Here is a 17,999-nt window from a genome sequence, read left to right as displayed (position 1 = left end):
AATAAAAAACCCCAACTACTTAGAATATGAACTGTGTCTAAACTATCAGTGAATACAAAGCAACTACAAGACAAATTATCATTTAACAAATTGAAAGAAATACATTACTTTTAATATTATAAACTGAAAGTTATAATAGCATTGTTGCATTTAAAAATAGGTGTGCAATTTTCAGGAAATAAAATAATAAACATCCTGCAGAAGTTATGCTGTCTTCATGAAAAAGCCAAAAATACATGGAAAAACAAAGGGTAGATTCCTGCTCTGAGTTGAACTTACAATAAATCAGGTATATTTCCAAAGGAAGGTGTTTCTAGAATTCAAAAATACCATCTTACATATTTAAAAGAAAGCAGTTAATGTTTGAACAAAGCTACTGATGTAGTCAATGTCAAATGAATGTTTCTCACACTAATTCCAACAGTACAGTGGTTTTGTTGCTCAAATACCACACAGCATTCATTATATAAGACGACACTGTGGCTCTAACTGATACTGAACTGCCTAAATTTGCTGCAACAAATACAGCATCATAATGAACATATATCATTCCTGCTTTCTTTTAAATTACATTTGGGACTTCATAAAGTGGATAGCTGTACTTTCATGAGATTAAGAATACCTTTGTAAAAGTGACAGGTATGCTAGCATCCAGCTGTACATGATCTGCAAGTTCTGTAAACTGCTGCTGCTGTTTCTGTAACGTCTCTAGCAACCTTGTAATTTCCTGTTTGGCCAACACTACTCTGCAGTCATCCTAAACAGACAAAGAAAACAAAAGCATGTCTTTACTTTAGTAATTTACTTAAAATAACCAAACACAATGTAAATATGATGGCTGGAAATAAAGCATTTTACACAGAAGTACTCTAGTTAAAGAAACTCACATTTACAAAATAGATTTGCTTAAAATTGCAATACAAACGTGAAGCCCTTGTCATTCTTCCTTAAAATTAATAGATACTAAATAGTTCTGCAGTTTTAAAAAACTTTTTCTTTGACCTCTCTTAGTCCTGTAGGAATAAGAATATACATTATAAAAGACAGTAATTTAATATATAAAGAATATTTATATCGTTCGTATATATCATTCCATCAGCTGGAATAGAGCAGCTGCTTTGCAGCATACAGCAACACACAACACAAAGAGAGTAATATCCACCCATTAATGATGCGAACATTTGCATTGTTAAAAGTACATCTGAGTAAGCAACCAGACACTGGCTCCGAACAAATAAAAAAAAAGTACAAATAACACATTAATGAAGTAATTTCTCACACTCAGTTTACTGTTTGCTACATATACTATTTACCTCTTGCTACCACTAAATTAAGTGAATAATGGACCACCCAGATACACTTATATAGCCACTTTCTTCACATTTAATAAGCTGAATTACCTGTATTACAAGTGCTACCGAGAGTTATTTAGTCCTAAAACATTTTTTCTTAACAGCCTTGTATGGCAACTATCTGCAAGCACCTGTACTGGTAATTGCAACTGTAAAATCCTTCCCATAAATCTCGTAGCTTTTTTGCTTCAGTTTCATCTCTCCTTCCCACTAACCTCACAAATAACTAGAAATTACTCCAGACAAGGGAATCATGCCACAGGATTCCCAGCAACTGGAGGACTTGATGCTTTTGTAGTGATTATCCTTGTCTAACACCCCCTTGAAATGAAACTTCAATCTCGTGTTATATCATTATTGTTTTAACATTGCAAAGGAAATAAAAATGCAGAGTATGATCTGACCTTTTCATTTGTAGCCTAAACTTCGTCTGCAGTTCCATGTATCTTGTCATATGTTACAGTTCACTGGCCAACCTACCTGTTGTAAAGTCTTTTCACAATGAAGGCAAGCTGTTGAAACCTGTGACAATAGGATGGTCATGTCTTCCTGCTGTTGCCTAAGCCAAATTAACTTCTCTCTCACATGAGCATCAACAACACTAAGAGCCATTTCCTCCTGACGACAAAGAGTTTCATGAAGATCAGAAAAATAGGCTCGGACACATGAGCGAGCGTTCTCCGCAGTCCCTGGTACCTACAGTGTCACAGTTGGGAGATCCAGAGGATTAAGGACACCAGTTGATTCCAGAAGTACATTTTTCATTTTATTCAATTTCTAACTTATGTTCACATCTGCTTGGCTGCATCACAGTTCAAGTCTCAATTATACAGAATGGCTTATCAGCCCTAAGAGTAAGGTCCTTCAAGAAGTTACTCCAATAATTCAGTAGCTTATTTTTATATATACACACCTAACAAAAAATGACCAGGGAGAAAAGCCTCAGTAGTATCACAGCACCTGAGAACAGATGCAACCTGTCACTGTACTTCAATACTGTAGTACCAGTTATACAGCTTTCCCTACTATCTCCCTATTTTCATGTAGCCTAAAAACATTGTAACAGACCACAAGTTCCCCTCTACCTGCTGGCTTAAGCCTCAATGCTGAGTTAGTTGACATAAGAACTTAAGGTATTGTCTTATAAAACCTATGTATAATTTTCAGAGAAATTCCTTATCTTGGTTATTACAAAAAGCAAATAGTCTGTGCACGTGGGGGGAAAAAAAAAAGCATACATGTTCAGTATGGGCCATTCCAACTCCATCTTCAACTATTTGTTCTCCTCCTTCTATATGCTGAACAATTCCAACTAATTTTCTGGAATAATCTGAGATTTCTTCTGTGAAAGTTCTTATACAGTGGGCCATGTCTAAAATGGATGCACGAATCTGGTTTGCTTCTGGTTCCAAGACAGAATGCTATAATGAAAAGCAACATATCAAAGATCAATCATAAATATCTTCCTTAATAATCTTTTCTATTTTACTACATATTTAATGTATATATGTGTGTATGTATATGTGTATATATAGCAAAGGCAAGCAAGAATTTAAAACCATCTTGCAATTTAAAACACAATCAGGAGTTACAGATTATGCTGAGACCAAGATAAGCATCTAGCAATTACACAAGTAAACATACAAATTTGCCATTTACCATAATCAATTATAAAAAAAGAAGGGCACTTAGACTGCACCAGCTTGGGTGAACCTAGTGTTTGCATAATGAAAACAACTTTCAGAACTGGTGAGTCAATGCTGTGAGAAGTTCAGAAAAGCATCAGATAAAGGGACTGTCCATCTTAATATATAAATAATTTATTGCGGTCTTAGAAATAATGGGGCTTTTCCTTGTAATTTTACCATGGCAGTCATCTGAAATAAAGGGAAAACAAAAGAACAGTATGAAGTTACTTCTGTAAAGACACATCAAGAATCTACCATCTTTTCTTGATAATCTTTTATACTTTAATTGGATAATTATGCAAGCCACCCCATGGCATGACTAGAAACAGATTATTAGCAGTACCTTATGACCTTGATGCTTCCCGTATTCTTTGCAGACACAACACATAAGAGGACTCCCCTGACAGCCCTCTTCTAAACAAACAAACTCAATAGCATGCACTTGGTGTTGGGAGCACATGGTCTTCTCATGAGGCTTATCAGCAAGAGGTACACGCCTGTGTTTTGCTAGTGTCTTTGTAGAATGCGTAAGCTGGGAACAGTCTGCACACAGGTGAGTGGCACAAACAGTGCAATATACAGATGCAATGTGGGCTTCATCTTCATCACAACGAATGATACTCTAACCAAAAAAAAAAAAAAAAAAGACAAAACTGAAGTTGTTAACATTTAATTCCAATAACTGCGGAAAATCAGAAAACCTGTCACCCCTATCAGACTGAAAACAGACTTTCTTTAAAAGTTACACACTAATAAATATTTGGCCAACTTTGAAAACTTGATTTTAAGTTCTCAATAAATTTTTAAAAAATAAAAGTCAGTTTCCTTTACAGTCAACTCCAATCAATTATTCTAGAGGTGTTGAGTGATTTTACAAATCCAAACCTCAGTGGAAGTTGTAAAGGTTTGGAGGATAAAATAATTCAGGCTCCAGTCATTTCCTCCAAGGCACTCATTACAGAACAAAGAATTACAAATTTACATACAGACAAAACACCAATGGACAAATAAGCACTTAGGACAGTTATCTATTCCTAGAAGAGCACTGCATGATACTTTTTTCATACCAGTTGTTAATAGTGAAATGATTAAAGCAGCTAGTTTTGATAATGAAGTACTATCACATGATGTAGTGCTATCAAATGACTATAAAAGGCAACTACCCAAGAAGAAGAGTTTAACTCTTTAGGAAGAGTTTCTAAGAAGTTTTAGAAAACTGTCCTTAAATCACTGTAAAATATCCAAATAAGTAACCTTTTCTAAAAATCTTAAAAGCCCCAAAAAGGGGAAAAAGGTATGCCTACTCGGCAATACCATTTCATTTTCTGCTTTAGTTAGTACAGATCAGCAATCAGTTATGAAGCAATTAATTGAAGCCTTAATACTAGATACTGAAAGAAAACAATAGCTTTATTAGTGAAATTAGATTTGGCAAAAAACTGATTTTCATTTTTTTCTATCTAGAGATAACTTTAATCAAATGTAACAAACTTTTTGCTTTTTTTAAAACTCAGTACCTCTCCAGATAGATCAATGGCTTCTTCTGCTGTCCCACACTGCCCAGCAGGTCCATTCTGCAACCGTTCCAAGAGTTCCAACAAAGCAAAATTCTTTTTCAAGCCCCAGACACCAGAATCTCCTATTTTTGAGAAACATTCAAATGAAGGGGAGGAGAGGAAGAAAAACCTCAAGCACATACCATGATGAGAAGTTCCACAAACCACGGCTGAGATACTGACAAATATTAAGAGTACATTAACTACAGTGATACTAACTAGAGTGAGATACAACTACCACTTTTTCTGTGTAAGCTCACACTACCTTTCCATCCTCTTCCCTCCTTTCATCATGGAACTACTTAATATTTATGCAGGTTTTCCCTACTTAAAAGATGCCAAGATTGTTAGAATTTTACAAAAACTTAGTAAAAACACTTATAAAATAATCCGCAGTAGCTAACAACTAAAGACTACAAGGAACACAGAAACTCTAATGTATATCATAAAAATTAGTATTTTGCATAACTACATACAATGAACATTTCTACTGTACTAACAGAAGCTGTGAAGAATTCACACTGACAAACCTCATATTCCCTGAATCACAAGATGCAACACCTGTTGCAGATCTCAGTCCAGTAAAAACCTGAACAAGAGTTAAAACAATATTCAGAAAGACCCACTATAGTGAAGCAGAAGCCCACATCTATTCCCGTGTCATTTTGTAGAGTTTAACATGAAGCAACGTGATGAGAAGCAAAACCAGAATTGCATCCCAATGGCTGCTGCTAAATCCTACCCACACAGACGATGTAGCACGAGAACCCTACTGATTGCTTCTCCAAGAAAGTATCCCTTGACTTTTTTCAGCATCATTGTCATGAATTTAAAGACATTTTCTCTGTTACAAGGTAAAGGTGCCTCAAGAGATGAAGCATCATATTTGAGCACTAGATCATTACTTTTTAGTCATTACAGAATCACAGAACGGTTGAGGTTGGAAGGGAACTCTGGACATCACCTTGCCCAGTGACCCTGCTCAAGCAGGGTCACCTAGAGCTGGTTGGCCAGGACCATGCCCAGGCAGCTTTTGAAGATCTCCAAGGAGGGAGATTCCACCACCTCTCTGGGCAAGCTGTGCCAGAGCTTGGTCATCCTCACAGTCAAAATTGTTTCCTTATGTGTAGACAGAACTTCCTGTGTTTCAGTTTGTGCACCTTGCCTCTAGTTCTGTCACTAATACACTGAAAAAAGCCTGGCTCTGTCTCCTTTACACCCTCCCTTCAGATATTTGTAAAATCTCTCTCAGCCTTTCCTAATATGAAAGATGCTCCAGTCCCTTCATTATCTTACTGGCCTTTTGATCCAGCAGCTCCACGTGTCTCTTGTACTGGGCAGCCCAAAATTGGACACAGTACTCCACATGTGGTCTCATCAGTGCTGAGGACAGGGGAAGGATCACCATCCTGGACTTGCTGGCAACACCCCTCCTAACGTAGTCCAGGATACCATTAGCCTCCTTTGCCGCAACAGCACACCAGGTAACCCAGGACCTCCAGGTCCTTTTCTGCAAAGCTTCCCTCCGGTTGGATGGTGCATTCACTTCTCTCATTTTCTTCCCAAATGAGAAAATTAGAATCATAGAGTATCTCAAGTTGGAAGGGACCCAAGGATCATCGAGTCCAACTCCCTGTTCCTTGCAGGACTGCCTAACACTAAACCATATGACTAAGAGCACCATCTAGATGCTCACTGAACCCTGATAGGTTTGGTGCCATGACCACTTCCCTGGGCAGCCTGTCCCAGTGACCAACCACCCTCTCAGTGAAGAACCTTTTCCTAAAGTCCAGTCTGAACTTCCCCTGACACAGCTTCATTCCACCTCCTCGTGTCCTATCGCTGGTCACCAGAGAGAGGAGATCAGCACCTCTCCCTCCACTGCCCCCCGTGAGGAAGCTGTAGGCTGCAATGGGGTCACCCCTCAGCCTTCTCTTCTCCAAGATGAACAAGACAAGTGACCTCAGCTGTTCCTCCTAAGTCTTGCCCTTGAGAATTTTCACCATCTTGGTCACCCTCCTCTACACACGTTCTAACAGTTTGACGTCTTTCTTATAGAGACACCCAAAACTGCACACAGTACTCAAGGTGGAGCCGCACCAGCGCAGTGTCGAGTGGGACAATCACCTCTCTTGACCAGCTAGCTGTGCTGTGCTTGATGCACCCCAGGACACGGTTGGCCCTTTTGGTTGCCACGGCACACTGGTGACTCGTGTTCAACTTGCCATCAACCCAAACCCCCAGACCTCTTTCTGCAGGGCTGCTCTCCAGCCTCTCATCCCCCAGTTTGTACGCATAACCAGGATTATCCCAGGATTAAACCTCTCTGCTTTGTCTACATCTGATCACAACAAGCAATGGACCAATGTTATCTCTGATCCTCCTTATGCTGTTAACTTATTTAAAAACCCCTTTCTGTTGTCCTTCACAGGGCTGGCCAGCTTGAACTCTAATCAAGCTTTGGCCACATGAATTTTCTCCCTACAGTGGTAAACAGCATCTCTGTAGTCCTCCTGTGTCACCTGTCCTTGCTTCCAATGTCTGTACACCTTCCTTTTCTGCCTAAGTTCTAGAATAAGATACCTGCTCAGCCAAGCTGGCCTTCTGCCCTGCTTGCTTGACTTCCAACACTTCGGAATTACTTGCTCGACTTCAACACTTTGGAATTGCTTGCTCCTGCGCTCTTAAGAGATGGCTCTTAAAAAGTGGTTTACATCTAATGCAGAAAGCACCTAGCACATAGCAGAAACCTCTCAGCAGAGTTGTTACATATAAAAGAAAAAAAACGTATTTTAGTAGTATGCTATTAGATGTTCCTCAAATGGGATGTTTGCCATTTTCAGGGACTGAGTACACAGAATCTGAGGTTCTCCTCAATATAGATCATCTAGAAAATTGTATTTGATTAACTGCGATACGCTGACTACCATTGCTGAATCACAACTACATGCTTTTGGAAATCAGCAATGACCAATTACAGATGGCCAATCTGAGAATAGAGAGGTGTTTTTAATGCAGTTTAGGGTTGAATTCACTATGAATTTCCAGAACAAGTGTCACTTCCATGTGTAGGTTTGGGTTTCTTTTCTTCTTCAAAACTGGGGGCAGATCAATTTTGAAGTTGTTTACTGCCCAAACTAAACCTTTATTACTGCACAGTTTAGAATCAGTTTAACTCCTAATTGACACTAACAAGGCTGTTCATATATAGTATCAGTACATGCCAATCCAGGTAGAGGATCTAATTACTTGCTAACAATTCCTAATTTGGAAGGGACAAGTAAAGAAATGTATGTGCTCTTCTTCCAGCCTCAATGCTATGATGAGCTCTTCTGCTGTTGTCACAGGGATTTCATCACAATCAGTTTGCCAAAATTGGTAGAACACAGATATATAAACCAATCCTCATTAAAACCTCGAAACATCCTGTTTTCCTAACAAATAACAGAGTTAACCCATGAGTGTCTATGATCTTGTAACATTATTTTTACCAGTTCTTGAAATAATATATCTGAGAACAAAGACAAGCTCAAGAAATTATTTATTACATCCAACATTACTGCTGAATACTAACAGAGCACTTCTTTGGTGCACTGAAAGGAAGGCAAGTTGTGGATGTCAGTTTCGTCACATAACATTGCCCTTATCTCTTTGTCAGATGTTTACATAAGTGTACAGAAGCTACTAACTTCGGGAAAAGAAATGGGGGGCATTGCTACCTTTGAGTAGAATGATGAAACGCACAACATTACTCGTAGTATCCAGGGTAGTGACAGATGTACATTTATGTAGCTAAGAAGGTGCCTGGAAATGCTACCTTCTATTTAAACAGAATCTGTAGGACCTGAAATTGACTCATCTATTTTATGATGGAACTTTTGAACTGTGTTTGTAAAACAAGAAAAGGTTGCTGCAGTTATTTTTTAGAGTGCGGGACACCACTCTCTGGACAAAACTGCATATGCATGCCGCTTTTGTAATTCAGATATTTGTTTCATACTTCAAATGCAAACATACCCGTCTAAGAATGAGCCAAACTTTTAATGAACCTCTGCTATTCACTGTAAAAAAATAATACATACTACAGTTCTTTATTAGATTCAAGTAACTGCTTTATTCAATTTACACTTTGCTTCAAGCATGATCTGGAAAACACAACTTTAGAAAACAATGCCAGATCTGGAAAAAAGTTGGGCTGCCTCTCATAATCCAGATGCAAAGACTAGCAGAACAACAACTGGAGCCTGAGGCTGGTTCCAGATGATGCCTAAAAACTGTTGACATTTTCAGTCCACATATCTGGTGTCTGACAGAAGTCTGCATCTGACATGAACTCACAGAAACTGTATCCCATGTGTTTTCCCAAAGAGAAAGCCCAGGCTACTTGAGTTGTCTGGTTCTCCTGAGTGTAATTTCATAACTCCTAAACTATGCTGCCCTGTGACTGTCTGGTAGGCGTATGCCCTCTGCATCCTTCTGGAATTCAGATGTCATCCCACTGATCCTATACAGACATTAAGGCTTCCTCCTTCAATACTGAGATTTATCAAACACTCCATAGATTTTGATGTATCATTAGAGTGAAAGTGCTGTTTCAAATGAACAGACACCAACTACTATTAGTAGCAGGCAGTTATGAGAACAGCAAAACAAAGTACCCATCCCAAGTACTCATGTTTCACTGCTCCTCAGCTTGGTACACATAGTCAGAGAATAATCAGAATTTTCATGGTTCTAAGAATATGGATCTTCAGCTCCCACAGGAGTCTGGATTTGCAGCACACAGAGATTATATACTGCTATAAAGGCTCTTTGTAGAACTACACAAACACTGTTCAAATACGCTCACTGCCTAAAAGGCAATGCTTTTAAGAGCTAGGTATGTTACAATACTGTTTGTAAGGAAGTGTACACAAAAGCAAAAAACCCCCAATCAAATAACAAATGGATCTGCAAGTTTTCCTGTCTTCAGCTTCAGCTTAAGAATTATTCTCTGTACTGGTTTTGGCTGGGATTTACTTAATTTTCTTCATAGTAGCTGGTATGGGACTATGTTTTGGACTTGTGACCAAAACAGTGATGATATGACACCTGTATTTTAGCTATCGCTGAGCAGTGCTTACACAGAGTCAAGGCCCTTTTCTGTTTCTCACGCTGCTGCGCCAGCAAGTAGGCTGGGGTTGCATGAGAAGTTGGGAGGGGACACAGCAGGGACAGCTGACCCCAACTGACCACAGGGATCTCCCATACCATATAAGATCATGCTCAGAAACAAAAGGTGGCGTGAAGAAGGAGGAAGCATGGGGTGACATTCAGAGTTATGGCATCTGTCTTCCCAAGTAACCGCCACAGGTGATGGAGCCCTGCTTTCCTGGAAATGGCTAAACACCTGCCTGCCAGTGGGAAGTAGTGAATGAATTCCTTATTCTGCTTTGCTTGTGTGCACAGCTTTTGTTTTACCTATTAAACTGTCTTTATCTCAACCCACTTTTGCCTTTGCGATTCTCTCCCGTCCCGCTGCGCAAGAGTGAATGAATGGCTCTGTGGGGCTAAGCTGCCCACCGGGGTTAAAATATAACATTCTCTTTTGCTTCAAGAGCTATGAAACAAGAAAAATGAGACTGGCTTTCAATCTTAAGACTTCAGATCTTGTTTGAAATACATGCAAGTGCTTTTTACTACCTGACAAATATTTTTCCTGCAGTACTGTTTCAAAGAGCAGACCTGCATTACACAGCTAGGCACAATTACGTGGAAGACGTATGCTCACATGTTGACTGTTTTCCCATCAAGGGGAGCAGAACAAGTAGTTTCATGAGGTGCACACAACATCTGGCCAAAGTGAGGGCAACAATGCTATGGTACCTCTGAAGAGGGATGTGAACAGGAACCAACATACCCACGCTGTATACCTTATTGCTTTGTGCAGCTTCCAGTTTTGCTACGTGAAACTTTCTTTCCTAGGCATTTCCTCCCACAGTTTAAACCATCAACCATAATATTCTCAGTGGCCAAACTCAAAACAGAAGTTATGTGCCTCACAGATAAAAGGCAGAGTTCAGAGAACAGATAAATGGATGAATACTGTTTTCCTACAGCTCTAAATGGGAGCATATATAAGCTATTCTCCTCTCCAACACCCTCAGCTGGTACAAAGAAACCATTGACTATCTTTAAAAAAAATGCTTACCAGTAAAAGACTGTTCATTTTAGCACATCTGCTGTTTCTGCAAATGGGCCTATCAAAGTACTGGTTAGTAACTTTGAAGTTAGATATAAAGAAAGGGCATGTCAGTGGTCTCTTCAGTTATCAGTTCCACAGTGGAAGCCTTCTCTGGTACAGAAAGCATTACCAACACCCTAAGCTCAGTACACTCCACAAAATAAATTGCGAACAAAAAAAGAAGTGTTTTAACTTTTGTTTGCCACAGATCTTGAAGGAGTTGACAGAAGTTAAGTTCTGGGACTCCAGAATTACAGTTAGCACCAGCACAGCCATCTGCCTTGGTATATTCTGAGTTCAGAGCTTAGTTATTTTTTAGATCTAGCACTCCTGCAGGATCATAGTGTTTTTCATAACACAGAGCAAGGAAGAGTCACCTCCCATTACAAGCTGAAGAAATACAGTGTGCAATATCCACTTTTAGAATCTAAATTATGTCAAACCAGTTTGTAAACAGTCTGGATTTGCTGACACTATATCTAGACAGATTTTTACACACTAACTCCCAGACAGCAAAGCACAGGAAAGTGGCTAGATGGTTCTCTTCTACAGTGTTTAGAACAGTTGCTACTGTCCCGTAGCTGTGCATAACCTTCAATTACTACAGTATATAAAATAATCACATTAACAACACACCAATATAATGACTGCTGATACTAATGTGGACCTCATATCTCCAGATTAAGCCACTAATCCAGATATCCATTAACAGCAGAGTGTATATGGATGTACATGCACCAAAAGGATAAACCTACTTATGAAATAGATTATAGCAAATTAGCCTTTAAGCAAACATTGGATAAGGCTCAGAGAGAAAGAAGCTGTTCAGTCATAGAGTTTCTTACAAAAGTATTTTCTTTCACAGGTTTAAATATGTTTATTAAAAAAAAAAAAAACAAACAAAAAAACACCAACCAAAAACCAACCCCCCCCCTCCAAACCAATCAAACTACGAAGTAGTCTCCTCAGATTACATTCTCGTAACTGATTTTAATCAGGTTGGTTCTGTCCCATGTCTAGCAGGGAGAGAAAGCCAAGCCAGAAAAGTCAAAGTAGAACTAATTTACTGATATGTAACCAACGGAAAAGATACAACTGTAGCCATACTGTGTTTATTTTCTAGTGCATAACTTAAAGCTGTCAGGAGAAACAAAGTTACACTGCTTTTACATTCCTTCTTCATTTTTTTATTATACCTCCTGAGATTTGCTAATACATGTTAGACATTCTCAGTGCGCTGTCTTGGACACAAATAGAAAAAACAGGCAAAGCTTATCTATCAATTATTAATCTACTAAAACAGAATTTATAACCAGTAAGCACCCTATAAAACATGCATTATCACACAGAAAGCCATGTCTCATTTCACTGGTATCTACTATACAGTTTACTTATTTGACAAAAAGCCACTTTGCTTCTTTTCACACTAAACATACTATAGAATTACTACATACTCAACATACACATTTTCAACACATCTGATCAAATGCTTATTTTATATTTAAAAAAAAAAAAAAGATGAGTCATGTAAATACGTCTATTTAATCTCTCGGACTTTAGCTCACATTCTGCTTTGGTCACAAGTGTAAAAGTCTAGTGATCTCATCCTTCTGCCTACAAGGGATGTTTGTGCCCATTACAAAACCACTACACAATCTGACAGTCTCTTCTCAGAAGAATAAGACATGAATAGCAGGAAGTGTGTCAGCCAGGAATGAGATAGTGACAGAGTGAAGATACTAAGACTGACGCCAGCCAACAATACAAATGTCATTTTCAAAAGCATGAAACTTGTCTGCAGAAGGATTATAAATAATGCAAGGAATAAAGGAGCAACTTTTATCTAAATGTCTGAACAAAGCCGAGAGAGTATTATGTTATAGCTACATTTTCTTGCATAATGTTTTGAAGTTTTATCTTAGCACTCAAACACTAGCAAAAGAATATAGACATGTAAACAATACCAATGGGATGGATTCCACGAAGGATGTCAACACCTGCATACATCAGTTCAACAAGTTCTAATGACAGAGAATAGTTTCAGCCCTGTAATGTGATGATGCTAGGGAGATTTCACCTGAGCCATAAACTGTTAAGGGCTTTCTTAGCAGAACTGCACAGCTAAAGTCAAAAGCCAGAGCCTCCAAAGCTGTTACACAAGGACATCCTTCCCAACCATTCCCTGGTCCATGTATTTAAAAAAAAAAAAACCAACCCACTAATCCAATGCAGGACAAAGAGAGAAAGCAGTTTGCAAGAAATTATTCACCTCTTCTCCCAAATCAAGGTACTTGAAAGGAAAAGGCTTTAAGGGGAGTCTCTTCTTCTACAAAGACCATTTTATACATTTTCCCCTAAATATACTGCCTGAGTCAACATAATCTCCAGAATGTATGGCTTGAAAATTTTGAAAATTGAAAAAGCTTTTCCATTACATCTTTTTGGTTAAAGAATGTTAATCCAGTTGAAGATAACCCCTAACAGCTCACATACCTTTAGTATGTACATACCCATTTAAAATTCCCCACTAGAAGATTCATCACTGGCAACTTCATTAAAGAACTCTCAAACCCTCCCCCCCAGAATCCATGTTTAGTCTACTTGCAAAGTAATATGGTTTGGGCAGGCTTTAGTCCTACCAGTTCATTACTATTTTCTCTCATAGCAAGATTTTATGAACTATTAGAATATTTTGCTAAGCATGTAAACGTGTTGTCATTTTTCACTTGCAGACTCCGTATTTCCAGAAGTCCTGATTGACAAAGTACTTCTAAACCTGCCTTCCCATACAGTTATATATATAGAGAAGAGACAGGCCAGTAAATTTAAACCAAGTGTCCACTTCAGAAGGGAGGAAGTACAGCTAAATCTATACAAATATAGATCCCTGAGTATTTCTTTCAAAAAGTTCCCAAGATTCCTTGGTAATATAGGATTAAGTGATTTATAAAGAGCAAAGGAAAACAAGCAAGTATATCTGCTGAACTGTATAGGTTAAATGACCAACTAAAAGCATCCGTAAAATCCACAGTTATTGACCACGGATCTTTACTCAACACAGGTAGCTTTACACTCTGATTGTACAGCTTTTCTTTCAACAGACCTTTCTCTTGGCAGTGACCCTATAACCTAGATTTAGATGCTAAAGAGTTTCCTGAGGCTACTCCATTAAGCAGCAGAATAGCAATTGCAGAAATGGGTGAAAATGGAGCTTGCTTTATCACATGCCCTCAAATGGAGGGAAGGATGAGAAATTCACTGGGCCCAGAGTTGCCATGCCTCCCCCCCCAGCACCACTCATGAGCTCTCCAAAGGAAACAGTAACTACAAGTGCAGCACATTTAACCAACAGCAGTAACTACGAGGTGATTAGAGCAAGACAACAAATGCACAGACACCACAAAGAGGCGTCATTACGACCTGTGCTCCAAACACTCCATTTTTACATGGTGGAAGCAGTAAGATTTCTTAAGACAGTTCTTATGGACCTGGTAAGACTAAAAGCAGCTATGACCCTCTTCTGCCCCAAATCACCAGGCAGAGCATTTTTATTCACACAAGTCTTTTTACTTTCAAGCTGTTTTGCTAAAACTTTCTACCTGTTGGTTTTTTGAGCAACTGCTGGTCACAGCATATCATCCTTCTTTCTAGTACTAGAGAGCAGGATGCAAGTCTACTATCCTAGACACAAAAGCTGAAGCTTTTCTTCCCTCTTCCCATCTGTAAGAGCCTTACAAGTTTAATAACGTTTCACTGTGTTTCATCAGAAGCTCCTCAGTATTATGTAAGATGAAAAAACTTTAAATGTTTTTATGAAGCTTTGTTTTTGTTAAACCTGAAAGCCCCCCAAAATTATGAGAGAATACTTTCAGATGCCTGGGAAAAAAATGCACAATAAAAACTAAGAAGTGACAAGTTCCCTATTGTCGTGGTTTAACCCCAGCCAACAATTAAGCATCACGTAGCCACTCACTCACTGCCCCCTCCCCCCCCTGCAGTGGGATGGGAGAGACAATCGGGGGGGGAAAAAAAAGTAAAAACTCATGGGTTGAAAAAAGAACAGTTTAATAGAACAGAAAGGAAGAAACTAATAGTGATAATAATAACAATAATAAAGTGACAACAATAATAATAGGATTAGAATATACAAAACAAGTGATGTCCAGTGCAGTTGCTCACCAGTCACCAACTGATGCCCAGTTAGTTCCTGAGCAGCAATCCCCCCAGTTTATATACTGAGCATGACTTCATATGGTCTGGAATATCCCTTTGGTCAGTTGGGGTCAGCTGTCCCAGCTGTGTCCCCTCCCAACTTCTTGTGCACCCCCAGCCTCCTCGCTGGTGGGGTGGGGTGAGAAGCACAAAAGGGCTTGGCTCTGTGTAAGCACTGCTCAGCAGTAACTAAAACATCCCTGTGTTATCAACCCTGTTTCCAGCACAGATCCAAAACATAGCCCCATACTAGCTACTGTGAAGAAAATTAACTCCATCCCAGTCAAAACCAGCACTCCCATCATAACAAAAATGCTACTTTTACTCTACAAGATACAAGCAGTGGTCTTGGACAGAAATACTTCACAACAGCAGGAGTGTGCCTTGTGCTCTAACATTCTCCCCCTTAAAAGCATACCTTAAGAAATGTTGTGCAGCTGTACAGTCATAGATAAGAAGTAAAACAAATTGTGACTCTTTTAACCACATCTTCTAGATTGGCAATCATTCATGACACTCATAATTACTACTTCCCTCCCCCCCGAAAACAAATCCCTCTTTCATATGAGACTGGAATTTCTTTTCATGACTCCGATTTCCGTGAAAGCATCCCACAGAATGCCTCAGTATTCCTCTCAGTTTGGTCTACAATCTAGCAGATTCTCCTCCTGCAAAGTAAATTTTTATTCAAGCGAATTTGATATTTAAACATTTCTTTCAGGGATTACCAGATTAGAGGTCTCCTTCTCTGAGCATTCCCCTCCTTCCAACAGCTTTCCCCCCACCCCGTGCTATTTGGGGGACTAATTAGCTGGAGCCAGTTCTATTAACAAGTTCTTCTCGGTACAAATTCTTCTGATAACTCATCTCCTCCGTAACCCTACGTTAAATAGGCAAGTCCTATTCTGAAGTAATTATAAGTAAGTGTCATCTTTTGCCTAAAATAAACTTCCACTGTTGGATAAAAGCTGTATCTTATCCTTTCAAATACTGTCTGCAGACAGTCCTACAGTAAGGGAATTCCTATTGATAGCCTGCCACTATCAGTTATTGCATATACAGAATTACTTTACATTGTAAAAAAACATGTTTGTTATCACTGACACTTCCCTCTATATCACTTCATCATGAATCCAGACAAATCTGTTTGTCAAAGAAACTACCTATTTAATTGCATGGTTTATTTAGTGTTCAGGACAACAGGAAACGAATACCCATGCAGGAACCCTTAGACACTAATTTAAAATAGAGTAGTCCCTTTGTAAATATAGGTGTTCAAAAAGACTTTAAGGTATAATGCTTGCAAGCCCAGGTTCAAGAAGTTAAAATCTTGACCTTCTTTTTCTAAGACACCTATTTTACTAGTGCTTAACAATGCTATGAGCTTCTCTGAATGAAAAGGAACACCGCACATTCATAACTCGGAAATATTATCACTAAGTGGAGCATTAAGAATCTATTATCTAGCATTATCTTCTAGATATCCTTGGCTGACAGGTTTTAAGAACTTCAGACTTATATTTTCTTACCTAGTTCAGTAACTTGTCGATCAAAAGGACAACGAACTGCTCTGCCATGAAGGGGAAGCCGGGTAAGACAGTCATGGCAGACAGTATGGCCACACAAAAGCAGCCGGGGAACTTTGTCACCTTGCAAAGAAAATACATCTTCACAAACACCACACTCAAGAACCTGTAATTTAAAGAGACTATATTTGGTTTTGAGCTGATAAAAAAAGCAAAACTTCATACAGTAACCCATGTGGCGCAGTTTATTTTACAGAAGTTCCTGCAATCACAGCAGATAGGCTGAGTCATTAATATTGCTTTGTACACACAAATAATGATCATACAAATGATATTTAAAAAATAAATAAATAGACAAGAACAGAACATTTTAACTCTTCAGCATCCCACCTGATCACCACTAGTTCTTCCCCACTTCATTTAACGCACTGCCACACGAAAAGCCTGCTGGTCAAGCAGCACAACTAAGTACGCAGAAACGTCCTTGCAGGAAAAGGAAACGGAGGGCAAGACCCTGCCAAAGCAGACTATCAGCCGGTGGAGAAAGTTTCCATTCATACTTGACGCACATAATAATGTCAGTCATACCAAGGTAGCCATTTACGAAGCTACAAACGCAGCACCGACGTAGCAGGAACAAACAGCAGGGGACCAGAACATCTTAAACCGCCAACAAAAAGCGAGATTGACCATCATTTAGGGAAAAAAAAAACCCAAACAAAAAACCAACGCCCGACAATCCGTAAGACAAAGCGTCAGCTAGCCACCTCAGGCAGCCCAGGCGTTACGTTTTCTCCGAGACGGCTCCCCGCTGTGAGGCAGTCACCAGTCGCCCTCCCCCTCACGCAGAGGCCTCCCGCCTCGCAGCCCGCTCCGAGGCACCGCGCAGCAGACCGGCTGAGCGCGGACGAGGCGGGGAAAGGGCTTCCGAAGCGCCCCGCCGCCTCAGGGGACGTCTCCCGTCCCGGAGCCCCCCTCGCTCCCGCGCTACCCCTATCCCTCAGATGGGGCAGCGACGGCGCAACCCCCGGCCGCCACAGCCTGCCCTGCCGCAGGAGGCGGCGGAGCCGGGCGGCACGAAGGGCCGAGCAGCCCGTCCCACCTTCACTGCGGCGCCAGCCGGGCCGCGGCCGCTGCCACCGGACCCCCGACTGCCGTCCAGCCCGGCGCCAGCCCCGACCTTGTTTACACCTAGGGCCGCCATCTTGGGGAGGGCGGAGCAGAGCAGCCACCAGCAGGGAGGAGGAGGAGGAGGAGGAGGTGGAGGAGGTGGAGGAGGTGGAGGAGGTGGAGGAGGTGGAGGAGGTGGAGGAGGTGGTGGTGGTGGTGGTGGTGGTGGCCGCCCCCCCCCGCCCGCCTCAGGCACTCCCCCCCTCCCCCACTCCCGGTAAGCGCATGCGCTCCCCCGCCGCCGCACCGGGCCGGTCTGCGCCCTCCTCCTT

General features: G+C 40.3%; 1 protein-coding gene across 2 annotated transcripts in view; it reads right to left on the bottom strand.

Moving 5' to 3' along the window:
• The window catches only part of TRIM23 (tripartite motif containing 23), a 28,636-nt gene extending 10,765 nt beyond the window's left edge, over positions 1-17,871 (bottom strand). Inside the window, exons 1-7 of one of the 2 annotated variants that reach the window (XM_030004406.2) lie at positions 17,738-17,871; positions 16,561-16,723; positions 4,558-4,679; positions 3,384-3,662; positions 2,591-2,773; positions 1,833-2,048; positions 623-757 (exon numbers count right to left, since the gene is read on the bottom strand). In XM_030004406.2, the coding sequence (XP_029860266.1) occupies positions 623-757; positions 1,833-2,048; positions 2,591-2,773; positions 3,384-3,662; positions 4,558-4,679; positions 16,561-16,723; positions 17,738-17,761 (1,122 nt within the window). In that variant the 5' untranslated portion in view covers positions 17,762-17,871. Of the gene's footprint in view, positions 1-622; positions 758-1,832; positions 2,049-2,590; positions 2,774-3,383; positions 3,663-4,557; positions 4,680-16,560; positions 16,724-17,659 lie in introns of both variants that reach the window. The other variant, XM_030004405.2, reaches the window with a different exon arrangement.
• Between the last annotated feature and the right edge of the window lie 128 nt (positions 17,872-17,999).

The sequence above is a fragment of the Aquila chrysaetos genome, chromosome Z, assembly GCF_900496995.4.
Source record: "Aquila chrysaetos chrysaetos chromosome Z, bAquChr1.4, whole genome shotgun sequence".
NCBI classification, from domain to species: domain Eukaryota; kingdom Metazoa; phylum Chordata; class Aves; order Accipitriformes; family Accipitridae; genus Aquila; species Aquila chrysaetos.
Note: the sequence above shows the minus strand (reverse complement) of the source record. Positions and strands in the feature narration are given on the sequence as shown.